General features: G+C 55.1%; 1 protein-coding gene across 1 annotated transcript; it reads left to right on the top strand.

The window, feature by feature from the left end:
• Positions 1-13,591: 13,591 nt before the first annotated feature.
• Positions 13,592-14,092, top strand: LOC119463575 (uncharacterized). The gene has a single exon (XM_037724404.1). The coding sequence runs from the start codon at positions 13,592-13,594 to the stop codon at positions 14,090-14,092; it is 501 nt and encodes a 166-aa protein (XP_037580332.1).
• The last annotated feature ends 622 nt before the right edge of the window (positions 14,093-14,714 follow it).

The following is a 14,714-nucleotide window of genomic DNA, read 5'->3' as shown; positions in this document are numbered from 1 at the left end:
TCAGCCTCTAGAGTCTGTAAAGGAGTACGTTTATCTAGGTCAATTACTCACAGGGGACCCTGATCACGAGAAAGAAATTCACAGAAGAATAAAATTGGGTTGGAGTGCATACGGCAGACATTACCAAATCTAGACTGGGAGCTTACCACTGTCGTCGAAAAGAAAAGTGTACAATCATTGCATTCTACCGGTGCTAACATATGGGGCAGAAACTTGGAGGTTAACAAAGAAGCTCGAGAACAAGTTAAGGACCGCACAAAGAGCAATGGAACGAAAAATCTTAGGACTAACGTTAAGAGACAGGAAGAGAGCGGTGTGGATCAGAGAACAAACGGGGATAGCCGATATTCTAGTTGACATTAAGCGGAAGAAATGGAGCTGGGCAGGCCATGTAATGCGTAGGATGGATAACCGGTGAGCCATTAGGGTTACAGAATTGATACCAAGAGAAGGGAAGCGCAGTCGAGGTCGGCAGAAAACCAGATGGGATGATGAAGTTAGGAAATTTGCAGGCGCAAGTTGAAATACGCTAGCGCAAGACAGGGGTAATTGGAGATCGCAGGGAGAGGCCTTCGTCCTGCAGTGGACATAAAATATAGGCTGATGATGATGATGATGATGATTATGATCTTAACTTAGGCTATGCGATCTGCAAGACTTGGGGCGCGGAAAAACAACCTAAGGAGGAAGACAGCGCACATGAAGTTAGCAGCCATCCCTGCTCGCCCTTGATCATTACAGCCCCCAATGATTACCAACAATTGGATACGGCACGCGGGCCGCGTAAGCGTCAACCGCGCACAGCGATTCGCAGCTACGGTAGGGCTAGATAAGAAGACGCGTGCTCTCCTCCCCATGCGCGCATTTGATCACGTGACCTTCAACTAACCCGAATATTGGCCACGTGGGAAGATAATGTCGATCAAGCAACAATGCTTTTCGGCTCAGTGTCACGCGCTTTTTCTCGCACCCACAGTGTATGGGTCGCTCAGTCATATGACTTATGGACTTTATACGGAATATCACGGTGACGACGACAGCAAAAATTTACCTGGAGTGTCGATACAATTGTCGCAATAAAAGCAGAAATAGAAAACAGGCGTCGAGCTCGCTTCTACCGCGGCTGCGGACGTTGCAATGTGCACCGGCTACGAACACAGCATGAGCATCAACGACAAAACCAACAGTGGGTACCTCGCTTATCGGTACTTCGCCAGAACCCGTCTGACGCTGAAAAGGGTGTGTATTGTCCACCCAATGCCTCCTCTAAGAGGTGGCATTGGTCCACGGTATATGCACTAGCGGAAACATAAGACTAGGCGCGCGAGGACGCAGCGCACGTGAAGAGACCAGCCATCTCGGATGGCCCAAGCTTGAACTCGGCAGAGATTAACTCCAAAATAAAGCGCGTGATCCGCGTATCTATGGCACAGGCAGAAAAAGTAGGAGTTGAGGACCCATCTGTACTAGCTGCTAGGCTAAGAACACTCCACGCTGCTATCAAGAAGGTTCCTCACCACACGTGTTTCCATCAGCGAGGGACATGTACTGCCAGAGGTTCTATGAAGTACTTGACACAGTGCTGTCTTCGTTAAAGAACAGGTATCTACCTGATATGTGGCAGCATAAGTCCCATATTGAGCAGCTTGCCATAGGGAAGTTCTACGGTGACGACCTTGAATCAGGACGCCTGATCTTGCACAGAGATATGCTGATTGGCATTTTAAGCCATCAAAGGTCGGCAAATTTGCACACATTCGAGGACGTCGTGCACATGTTTATGGGGAGAAAGGGCGAACACCTGCGAAAATTTTTGCCGGAAATGGCCAAGCTTAAAAAATTGCGTTGGCCATACCGGTGGCCATACATGACATGCATGTCATGTAGGTCATGAAAGAGCCGCCTACGGCTTGGTGCCCTCATGGTCGTTTCGTTAACTTGGTAAGTAACAAAATTGACATAGTATGACAGAAGTGTATGACGAGCATAAGGAATAAGTCATGACATGCCATGAAATGCGTATAATGTAGGTCATGATAATAACCCAGCGAAAAAGATTAACCCTCAAAAACCACTGAAATGGGTTCTGACGTGGATACTAAGTGAACACTAAAGAATGATGGTAGAAGTCATAGTCATGACCATGATCGAGCAAAAATGACAATGACTCTGCGAAAAAAGATTAACACTCAGAAGCCGCTGAAATGGGTTATGACGTGGGTACTAAATGAAGGAAACACTAAAGGATGATAGTAGAATTCATATTAATGGCCATGACAGAGCAAAAATGACGAAGACTCGGCGAAAAAAGATTAACACTCAAAAGCCACTGAAACGGGTTCTGACGTGGGTACTAAGTGCATGAAACGCTAAAGGGTGCTGGCAGAAGTCATAGTCATAGCCTTGACTCAGCAAAAATGACAATGACTCAAGGGAAAAAATTAACACTCGAAAACCAATGGTATGGGTTCGGATGTGGTATTAAGTGAAGGAAAGGGCTAAAGGTTGATTGTCGAAGTCATAGTCATGAGCATGACTAAGGCTTTTGCCTTAAGGTCTCTTATGTGTAGCTGAATGGACTCCTAAAGACTCATGGCATGAATCTCATGATATGCATGTCATGTAGGTCATGAAAGAGCCGCCTACGTATCGGTGCTCTCAGGGTCGTTTCGTTAACTTGGTAGGCTCCCCGCACACTACTTCGCATAACAGCTATTCCCACAGGGCGTGGGATCTGCCGGCTTTCTTAAACACATCCTCTTGTACAGAATATTTAGAAACAGAAAAGGCCTGTCTTGAAAAATTCACAGGCCTGCGCGGCACACGCAGCACAGTAACAGCGTAAGCTAGAGGAGCGGCTCAAGAGTAGCTCTAATTTTGGCACCACGTACAACATGGTCTTCGCATTGAAGTCTCTTTGCCTCGTTTTGACGAGAACGATCTGAACTGTCAGCCAGGCGTCGAGGGCCTGGTTGCAGCCGCGCACGTAGCTCTACGATTCACTTCTTCGGTTCGTACCTTGCAGCGGTTCGTATCTTGCGAGGAGGTGACATGACGTGTGCCGAAGAGGTATCCAGAATACGTGGCGCACATCTCACATCCCTGACCCGTGCACGGTACGTTGCTGTTGATGATGATGACGATGACGATGGTTTATTGGCATCTACAAAACGCGGTGTTGACAAATAGTCACCTAGCGTGCTTGAGTCCTGCTACATGCAACATGCAACTGCTATATGCAACTGCTACATGTCGGGACACGTGGTGGAATATTAGCGAACTGCAAAGCAAATTTTGTACGTATCCAAGCTACGCATCACGCATGTCACATGACGTGTCAAATGGCACGATACCATGCTAGTGATGTTGCTTATTATATAATGGCATTTCCTTTGAAACGGGACGGTGACCAGCAGCCAACTAGCCCGCTTGAATTATTCCGGTATGCCATACCTGTTTTTCATTACATCAATATTTATACATCCCCATATTGTTGTTTTTCTCCCTCAAGACTTCTCCATCTACCTTGTAACGCTGCCTATGCAACGGCTACATGGCGTGCCACCTGGTGCAATAATTTGCTACTGCAAATTACGCTATGCGGCACGCATCTCACATCGCAAGAAATGTGGCAGGATATGATGCTAATGATGATGATGATTTATAGCCAACTACCCAGCTTGATTAATTCAGGTACACAATATATATATATATATATATATATGTATGTATGTATGTATGGATGTTTCTAGCATTCATGTATACAACTCCTTAAGAAGAAATAAACTTTATTGTGGCCGACACCTGAGGCTACTATTAAAATAGTGGCCTCAGGTGTCGGCTTAAAATTATTTTCTTCCTCAAACCGTCTGCCTTGTACCGTTACCTGTGCATCTGCTGCATAGCGTTCTACCTGGTGTAATAATATGCTAATGTAATGCAATATGTGCACGTATCGACGCTACGCTGCGCGCATGTCACATTGCGTGTATTGTTGAAAAAAAGCAGTAAAGAGATTGATACGAGCGCATCTCTTGCAGTCATAGGTAGCGGCACAAGGCAGATTTTGAAGGAAGAAAAAAGAGATTAAGGAGATGTATACAGAAATGCTATATAAAAACATGTCTAGCATGCTTGATTAAATCAAGCCGGCTAGGGTAGCATTTGTAATAGCCCCGTTTCACAGAGGATGGAATTAAATCATTATCATCATTATCGTATCTCGCGTGCTAGGGCCCGTTTATAGGGCATTTTTCCGCTGCCTGATAACAAGCGCTTCCGTGGTAGAGTATCTGACTCCCGCGCAGCAGGCCGGGGTTCGATCCCGGCGGGAATTGGGTACTTTTTTTTCTCTTTTCCGACGATAGCGGTTACGGACACCGGACACCGGCGGCGGCGGACACCATCGCCAACCGAAACGGCTATTGGAATGAGCTCATAACATCTTACGCTGTAATGACTCCGTAGTGCCACAAAAGCATCGCAAAGCACTTTTGGAGCTGGTTCACAGCGACAGCTGGCTGGTCATCTAGGCATAAGAAAAACAAAGAGCAGTCTACTGAACAACTACTACTGGCCAATTTGCTTCAAAGAGTGAGAACTCGGTGCACTCGTACAACGATCGCCAAAGGACCGGGACACCAAACGAAAAGGTGAAAGCGCCACCAGTTTCGGTGTCCATAAATAGCGAGCCTTTTCGAAATTAGTGGTAGACGTTGTAGGTGCACTTCCTCTAGCGGCAGCAGAAAAGAGGTACTTGCTAACCTTCCTTTGTCCTGCACCAAAGTTCCACAAAGCAGTACTTCGAGATGAATTACAGGTAGAAGTGATTCTACTAGTGCTGCCAAGCCTACGGGCTTGCCAGCACTGCAAGCATGAGCCCGAGCGCGTGCTTACCTTCGACGCCAGTTCATTTTGCAGGTGCTCCTTTTCCCGTACCTTTGGCGACAAGGCGATGGATGTCCCGGCAACGACTGGATAACTTTCAGTTCCCCTGCCTGGGTACCCGCATGCCGCTCACTTGGGCTGCCCTGCCACAACGCGCACCGTTTGAATTTAAAGATGCCATACGGATGCTCACCCGTCTTGGCATCTTGCTGGACGCACCGTCTCGGCGATGTTCTGTCTGCGCGCTCGGAGGGTCTGCTTCGCTGGCTTCAAGGAGTCTGCACCATGTGTCTGCCCTCTGTCCGGCGGCACCCCACGTCAGGCTTTCTGGGTGACCCATAGCAGCCCCGGTGTCCAGTTGTGTCGACGCATCAGCAAAGATTTTGGTTACCACCGCGGTCGCTCTTCATGACACTGGCGATAACTAACCGGAAATCACCCACCCTCTCTACAACTCGCTGCCTTAAGCAAGAATGGATACCGCGCGAACTTCCATGGATTGGCAGCACTGCAAGCATAAACCCGAACCTTTGCCGTCGCCAGCCTGTTCATTTCGCAGGTAAACAACCCATATTCATTATATATTCGAGCGAATCTTGTATTGCCTCACGAGTGTCGGTACCGATGAAGCTGTGACCGCAAAAAAAAAAGCTTTCTCGCGCAAGTCTCGCGTAAGCAAAGGAAAACGGCGGGAAACGCTGGTGAAACACGTGAGGCGCGCGCCCGTAACACGTGACGGGAGCACCCAATCATGAGCGGGCGCGCGCCCGGCGAAGGGCAAGGCAAGGAAAGGGCCTTTCGCGGGTTGCGTCGAGTCTCCGTTTCAGTGCATGGCTCTTCGACGTCGTGTGCTGCCGCGCGGGGTTTGTGCGTTTACCCGCACTGCGTCGTGCGTGCCGTAGGATTGTTCCCCTGCCCCACGTCCACGTTTCCCTTTGCCACTTCGAGTGACGAGGCATCGGGACGACACCTGCTCCACGCACGGGTTCGGTGCTTTGTGCACGCGCCACGTGTGTTGTGTTTGTGTGCGTGTGTCTTGTGTTTGTGTTCCGCAGTGGGAATGCATTTCTCGTGACCTGTTTTCGTGCTTTGTGTTTCTACCGTGCCTCATGAGTTTCCGCACACCGGGAGGACGCCCACCGCTCACGGGTCACCGTCGTCACGCCAGCACATCGTTCGTGACACTCGAGCCGACGACTCTTCAAGAGTTTCGTGCAAGAGAAGAGCTCGAGAACCGTGCTGCGCACATTGCCGACGAGTGGCTGCGTGAGCAAGCCACATTACGCTGCCGGCGGACCCTGCCCTGCCTGTGGCTGTGCTCGGCAGCACTGCGGCACCGGCAGCTGTTGCGGAGCCTCCCCAGGCGAGCCCTTTCTCCCTGGTGCAGGACACCACGCTTGCTGAGAGGTTTGCCGCTCTGCTGCCCTCTTCAGACGACGAGGAGGACATGGACTCCTCGCGCTCGCAGAAACGCCCCCGCGAAGCGGAGTGCGAGGAGGACGAATCGGCCGGCCCTCGCAAGCAGCCACCTTGCTCGGAGGCTCACGTATCAACCGTTGCTCGCTCGGAGCGGACGGACGACAGCAGCGCCGTCTCCCGACTCCCGGGACAGACGGTCACCACATCGTCCCTGCCCCCGCACAGGATGGTGCTCGTCCCGAAACGCCGGCGCTGGTTACGCCCACGGACGTTCGCGCTACGCCAGCTGCTGGTGGCGATGGCGAGCTCCCTCACACGTCGTCTGCTACCACAGACGCTCGCCGCCCGATCGGATCGGTCCCGATGGTGCTCGCGGACTCCACGCCTCCCGACTCGAGGCTGCATGGCTCTGCCTATCCGGCGGCACAGTTCCTGAAGGGGTCCCCCCACCACACCCCTGCACAGCAGAACCACGGGAAAAACATGAGGACTAAGAAACAGCAGAAGCAGAAGAAATCTGCTAACACTTCAGAGGCTTCTTCCTCACGGGTTGCTGCTGACCCACGCCACGCATCAGTGACCCAGGTCACCCCCAAGGCTGTCCAGCACGCTGCCCCCGGCGTCCAAGAGCCTCCCTGAGATGGGTTCGAACTGGTTCGTTCCAAGGCTGACCGGCGGAGCACGAGGGCCCTGGAGAAGGCTGCTCTGCCGGTGAACCCTAAGGTGGTCGGCACGGTGCTTTTCCGTCCTTCGGCACCCGATGGAGCCTTCCGTTGTGCGCCACGCCTCGTACTCGCGGCGGCACTTTCAGCGCGTCCCGGTGTCGCTGCGGTGCGGGTTAACAACAAGCGCAACATTGTGGCCGCCGACACCACCACCCGGGCGTGCCTAGAGGAGCTGATGGCGGTCACCGAGCTCCACGGAATCCCGGTTACCGCCCGTCTGCCGGCTGAGCGCGGTATCAGTACCGGCTTCCTGCATGGCGTGGAAGGAGAGCCTGCCGACGAGGACCTTCTGAGAGCCATCGAATCCAGCGTCCCGGTGGTGTCTGCAACCAGGCAGGGCAACACCATCACTATCCGTTTCGCGGGACCGGTCTCCCCTGAACACGTGAGCCTGTTCAAGCTCTGGTTCAGGGTAAGGCCGGCCAGGCCACGCCCACTGCAGTGCCGGCAGTGCGGTCGTTTCGGTCACGTAGCGGAAGCCTGCAGGTGGCCGACGGGCTGCATCGGCTGCGGCAAGAGCCACGCCACAGGGTCCCCTTGCTAGACGGTCCACTGTGTTAACTGCGCTGGGCCACACACTGCACACACCCCCGCCTGTCCCATGTGGCAGCAGGAACGACGTGTGGCCACCATCATGGCCTCCTCCACCGCAGCACTCTACAGGCGTGCGGTCAGAGCCGCGGTGCGTGAGGAGAGCAAGGTGGAGCAGGCCTTCACACATCCGGCGCGATCGTTCGCGGGTGTGGTGAAGGGTGCCCCCACTCCCTCACGACGCCCAGTACCAACTCCGCGAGCCTCCTGCTGCCGCATGCCAGAGACTGCTGTGGCCTCCACTACCACGCCGCCACATGCGTCCATGGCCCAGACTACAGTAGACCAGCTGTTGGCCAATCTCCTGCTGACCATGCAGGCAGTCGGCTCTTTGCTACCTACTGAACATCCACTGAGAGCCATCTGCCTGCAGGAAGTGGCAGTCCAGACCACAGCCAACCACCATGGCTGATCCGCATAGGGTGAGGAATGGTCGTCGCCGCCCCAGTGTCCTCCAGTGGAACACTAACTCCCTGCGGCGGCGACATGCGGACCTGTCCCTACATCTCCTGCAGAGCGAGTACGATGTGCTCGCTCTGCAGGAGGTGTACGTAGCTGCTGAGGAACTGCGCCTCCCTGGCTACGTGGGTTATAGCAGCCGAACCTCATGTGCCCGGGCGGATTGCCATGCAGTGCCTTGCCTCGATCGACGACAGCCATAAGCAGGGCGCACCTCGTTGCGCTGTGTACGTGAAAAAGGAACTCCTCCAGGCGGAGGTGAGCGTGGCAGACCTTGTCAGCGGCCCCCTCGAGTGCTGTGCTGTTCGAGTGCGCCTCGAGGGTACCGACACCACAGTGGCCTCCGTCTACATCAGGCCAGGCGAGCCGTGGAATCCTGCATGCCTGCGGCAGTTGGCCCACCGTCTGGGGAGGGAGTTCCTACTTTGCGGGGACGTCAATGCCCATCACACGGCCTGGGGCAGTAGACGGTGCTGCCCACAAAGGAAGGAGCTGCAGGACGTTCTCCAGCAGCTGGGCCTGCAGATCCTGAACACCGGTCTACCTACGTTCCTCCGACGCTCTGGCCGGGAAGTCCGCTCGTCCATTGACATCAGCGTGGCCACAAAGGGCTATCGGTACTCCTGGGTACCACTCTCGGACACCTGGGGGTCTGACGACCTGCCTCTCCTGCTCTCTCCATTCCAAGGCAAGACACCTAGGTGTCGGGAGTGCCACATCGTGGACTGGCGGGCCTTCAGACGGCTCTGCCATCAGGACACCTCCGGCGGAGACTTCCTCCAGCTGGTGGTCGACAGCGCCAGGGCCGCAACTATCACCACGACAGCACAGGTGGGCCAGCCGGTTCCGGACCTGAGGCACCTGGCCCTGCGAGCGAAACGGCGCCGGGCGGAGCGCCAGGCACTGCGCACTGCCTTGCCGGAGCTTTGGACCAAGTTCCGCCGCGTGGATGCCGTCTGCAGACGCCATGCACGGAGACGCCGGCGCCAAAGCTGGGAGGGTGTCTGCTCTTCTATGAGCCGCACCCAGGATGGTCCCCGTGCGTGGCGCCTGTTTAAGTGCCTGCTGATGGTTCCACAAGCCACACGTCAAGTGCTCTAAGTTGCCGTGCGCCTTGGAGTCAGAGCTGCTGCCCTGGCCGAGCTCTTGGCAGATCGGTTTGCTGCCAGAATATCTGCCCTGCTAGCCACACCACCACCGGCTGCTGCTCTGCCATATCCTGCGTCCTGCCATCATCCAGGATGGGTGGCTGCACAGATCCAGGAGCTGTGTAACGAGTCCATCCGGATTCACGAGCTGGAAGCAGCACTCAGCAGGACCAAGCGCCGGAGCATGCCTGGAGCTGATGGTATCACGTTCCAGATGCTGCGGAATCTGGAGGAGGCTGGTCGGCAACGGCTCCTGGCGTGCTTCAACGACATCTGGAGCACAGGAGACATGCCAGAGAGCTGGCGAGCAGCAGTGGTAGCGCCGATCCTGAAGCCTCGGAAGCCTGCCACAGCACTGTCTTCGTACAGGCCGGTCTCCCTCACCTCTGCGGCCTGCAAGGTGCTGGAGAGTGTGGCCCTGGCGCGATTGGAGTGGATTGCGGCGCAGCTGCAATTCTTCCCAGAGCAGCAATCGGGCTTCAGGTGCTACCGCTGTACGGCGGACTCAATCGCGGACGTCGTCGCCACTCTCGAGGATGCCAAGACCTGCGGGGACGTGGCCATGCTACTGCTGCTGGATGTGGAGAATGCTTTTGACGGCCTCCCTCATACAGTGGTCGAGGCTGCCATGGACGGACTCGGCATCAGCGGGTGCCTCCGTGGCTTTGTCACCGCATTCCTGTCGGGAAGGACCTTCCGTGTCCGTGTTGGAAGGGAGCTGAGCGAACCCAGGGACATCACAGCAGGTGTCCCACAAGGGTCAGTGCTCAGCCTCTTCCTTTTCAACATGGCACTGGCAGGATTGCCGGCATCACTCCCAGCCGCCGCCCGATTCCCGACCCGCTGCTCCATCTATGCGGACGATGTGGCACTCTGGGTACGGGGACCGAGGTGGTCGATCCCAGCCATCAGGAGGTCGCTGCAGGAGGCCCTGGATGCAGTCGTCTCCTACCTAGGAGGCATTTGGCTCAGGGTATCTGCTGCCAAGACAGAGGTCCTCCTGATACACCCGGTGGCCTCGGCACGTCTGCACGTCAAGCAGCTGAAGGTTGGTGCCAAAGCACTGCCATGGAAGCCGGTGGTAACGTACCTGGGGCTCACCATCGACCGCGGGCTTACTTGGATTCCAGCTGCCAAGGCGACCATGACCAAAGCGCGCCGAATCCAGGGGGCTATCAGCAAGCTTCAGCAGCATGGTCGTGGATGTACCACGAAGTGGTCTCTGCGGCTCAACCAGGCCGCAGCAACATCTGCTCTCCTCTACGCCCTCCCATTGGTGAACCTGTCTCCAGCCAGGAAACGCCAACTGGAGGGACTACACAGGGGTGCCGTGAGGGCCATTCTGGGGCTCCCCAAGTATTCCCCAGTAGCAGCAACACTCGCCGAGGCCAACGAGTGACCTCTCTCTCTCCGAATGCTCCAGCGAGCGCTGGGACACCTGGACCGGCTACACCGGACACCTGATGGCAGGGCCCTCCTAGAACGACTTCGCAGCCTACCATCGTCACGGATGGGAGGGCTCTGCCTTCTGTACGAGCAGATGATGACTCACCCACCAGTGGCGGTTCCTTCACCACCACCACACCACCGGCCACCGGAGGTCCACCTCTCCCTCGATGGGGCTACAAAGCGTCGGACACCTGTGACCGCTCTGGAGCAGGCAGCATAAACCAAACTCCAGGAGCAACTGGAGGGTCGGCTGCAGGTGTTCACCGACGGATCGGTGATGCCGGATGGGTCAGTAGCAGCGGCGTGCGTCATCCCTGCCAGAGCCATCAGCAGGCAATGCCGTCTGCCGTTCCCAGCGAGTTCGACAGCGGCGGAACTTGCGGGGCTTCACCTGGCTGCTGACCTCCTGTTTGAGGACCCACCTGCACAGCCGGTTGCTGTGCTATGCGACAGCGAACCGGCGCTGCAGTCCCTTTCCAACTGCCATCGAGTTGGACTGACGGGGTTCTCTTGGCCGCGAAGTTTTCGGCGATCGCCTCCTCCGGAGTGTCCGTCTCCTTTCACTGGCTGCCCTCCCATGTGGGCATAGCTGGTAACGAGGAAGCGGACGCCCTCGCTAAAGCAGCCCACCACCCAGGAGTCACATTCACTCGATCAGTGGCGGCTTCAGACTACGCGAGGCCACGACTGAAGCAGCTTCTACTGGCGATCCACTCCGACCCGAGGGTGACCAATGGCAAGGGACCCAAGCTGCTCCCCGAGTCTGGCCTCACCAGGCGAGACAGAGCCACCCTGGTGCGACTCCGGACTGGCTGCATATGGACAGCAGCTAGGCTTCATGCCAATGGCCGCAGCGCCTCCCCCTCGTGCCGATGATGAGGCGACCCCGAGACACTCGAACACCTTCTCTGCGCCTGTCCAGCCCTAGCACAGGAACGTTCGAAGGTCATCCGAGCCTATAGACTGCAGGGACTTCCTGCTGACTCACTCACCAACCTGCTGTTCCCATCCCGCTACCATCTCCCCGCACTACACAGCTTCGTGGAGTTCGTGGAGGCGAGTGGGATAGCAGCATACCGCTGAGCGTACCTGCCCTTGCCGGTCCCTGCCGCCTCTGCTGCCTACCCATGTGCGGACGAGCCCCCTGAACTATCTATCTTCTCTTTTTCTTTACCTCCTACTCCTCTCTCCCCTACGACGCTGCGCCGTGCTCCCCGATGGGCTGCAGAATTAAGCCTCTCTTCCTTATGTATAATAAACACCAGTAGTAGTTTCAGTGCATGCTAGGCAAACGGATGGGGAGGCTGAGCGTTGATCGGTTGGCGGCGGAACAGGCCGCTTTCGACGAGAAACGCCGACAACGTCGCCAGGAGCAGGCGCGCTCGCCGTGCGGATCCTGCGTTCAAGGCAGCACAAGCCCAGGCTCGGTTTACGGCGGCAGGTAGCGGATCCCACGTTAAACACCTGTCCGATTCCCAGCGTCAACGAAGGGCTGCGAACCCCGAGGCCACGGAACGTTACACCCAATTTTGAGGGTACAACAAGCCCCCCCCCCCCCCCTGTCGCCGCTAGGGGAAAGGCCGACGAATTTTTGTAGACGCTCTTGCTATGCTGGTCTGTTAGTGCTATAGAGCCCATGGGTTGTTGTGATGGCTAGAGACTGCCTGCGTGTTTTAACAGCGAAGCTGTTCTAGGTAACCGTAAAAAGTGGCACTTGATTTCGCACAACCTTGCCGAGCTATGACGTCACTGCGTTGCCTAGCAACTACCTCGCGGAGTGGCGTGTGTCTCGCCTCCTCTCCGTACCGTGCACATGTTGCCTTGACATGGGACGTTAAGGAGAAGGAAGGAGAGCATGCACGCGGAGCACGCAATGCTTTACTTTTCATCTAACTTTTCATCTAATAATAAGATTTGAGAAGTTACCTAATTAATGAAGACTAATTTTGTAATTAGACGGAATGCAAGAAATAATCTGAGTATCTCCAAGCGACGGCAAACAGCATTACATTGGTACTAACCAAATGGGATCACTTCCGCCAGTATCGGGGAAAAACATCCCCCCACACAATTCTTGGCCTCGGAGAATGGATTCAGATTCTAAAGAGTGACGTCGCAACCGCAACGCAGGAGATGAGTGTGGAGAATCTGGCGTCCACAGACTCTCGTCTCCTACACATGTGGGAGGCACGAGAAGGCCTAATGCTAAGGTGAAGACGGCAACGCCACAATAAGAAACTCCGACGACTAATCGCACAGTTGGAACGCGACATTCAAACTCACGGCACCACGCTTGAGCGCCAGCAGTCGGAACAAACAGGTGGCAGTCTGAATGGTCAAATGGGGGCCAAGAAACGTGGCATCTATTACGCCATCTCCTCGACCCTAACAGCACCAAATCCGAGACCCGAAAACGTCTTGAACGCATCATTCACCAATACCCGGGCACCCGGGCTCGGACGAGGAGTTGCTTGACGAACTCACCAATATCTATATCAATGTCCAAGCCAACTTAAATGGCGGTAGTAACACCAGAACGCCACCACCAGAATACCGGGGAAACTCTAACCCCCAACTCGATGCTGATTTTTCAGAGCCTGAGGTTTGCGCGGCACTGCATAGGCTGCGCAGAACATCGGCACCAGGTCCAGATCGAATGACCAACAAAATGCTCCGCAACCTCGACTCGAAATCAGTGCGGGCAAATACATGAATAAATGCTAACGATCCGGCCAAATACCTGCAGAGTGGAAGCACGCCAGGGTCTCCTTAATTCCGAAACCGGGCAAGAAACTCGAGCTCGGCAACCTGTGACCCATCTCCCTTACCTGGTGCCTGGGTAAGCTGATGGAGCACGTTGTGCTCTGTCGCCTACAAAATTATGCAGAAGAGCACAACCTTCTTCCCCCCTCGATGCTGGGCTTCCGTGCACATCTCTCTACCCAGGATGCCCTCATCCAGTTGCACAACGCCCTTATCAAACCAGACAGTGGCAAAAACACCAAAGCTCTATCGGGTCTGGACCTTCGCAACGTCTTCGACAACGTGAAGCACTCCTCCATTGTCAGCAGTCTAGCCGCACTACAACCAGGAGAGTGCACATACAAATATATTAGTGCCTTTCTCTCCGACAGAACGGTTGAGCTATCGGTGGGCTGCCTCACTTCCCAGCTGATCAAACTCGGCGACCGTGGCAACCCTCAGGGAGCCGTTCTCTCACCATTTCTCTTCAACCTCGCAATAAGGTCACTACCCCTCAAGCTGGACGCAATCCACACACTTTATGCGGACGACATGATGCCATGGACGGCCACCGGGTCCGACGGACAGATCGAGGAGACTCTCCAGAGGGCCGCGGACGTAGTCATCCAACATGTGGGTGACGCACGCCTCGAGTTCACAAAGCAAGTCTGAATTGATGATGGTCCGACCTCTCGACCTACGAAGAATAAAATCTCCACTACCCATTATCAACGTACTGGTTAACGGCATGCCAATACCCCAAGTGGAGCACGTTAGGATACTTGGCGTCATCGTGCAGAAAAACCACCACAACAATATCACACTAGACCGCCTTGCCATATGGGTAAATCAGATGGCTCGTTTGATACACAGGGTAAGCGCGCGCAGGCAGGGCATGAAGGAGAAGAAATTACTCCACATAATTCAGACCTTTGTCGTGCCGCGCTTCACGTACGCTTTGCCATACCTACAACTCCGACAAACCGAACGCGATCGCCTAGACCGCCTGATACGCATGGCTTATAAGACCGTCCCGGGACTTCCCCATAATACCTCAACAGAACGCCTCCTCAGTTTGGGCCTACACAATACCGTGGAGGATCTCCTAGAAGCGCAAAGGACTGCTCAAATAACCGGCTTCAAGGAAGCAGGACGGGCCGTTGGATCCTGGACCGCATTGGGCACAGGGTTTCTCCAACGCGCAATGACCCTGCCACCATTCCACCAGAAATTAGGAAGCAATTCCTCATCAAGCCAATACCAACGAACATGTTAGCCAGCCACCATGATGGAA

Source organism: Dermacentor silvarum, chromosome 9 (assembly GCF_013339745.2).
Source record: "Dermacentor silvarum isolate Dsil-2018 chromosome 9, BIME_Dsil_1.4, whole genome shotgun sequence".
NCBI lineage: Eukaryota > Metazoa > Arthropoda > Arachnida > Ixodida > Ixodidae > Dermacentor > Dermacentor silvarum.
The sequence above is the reverse complement of the archived record's forward strand: the minus strand, read 5'-3'. Positions and strand labels throughout refer to the sequence as shown.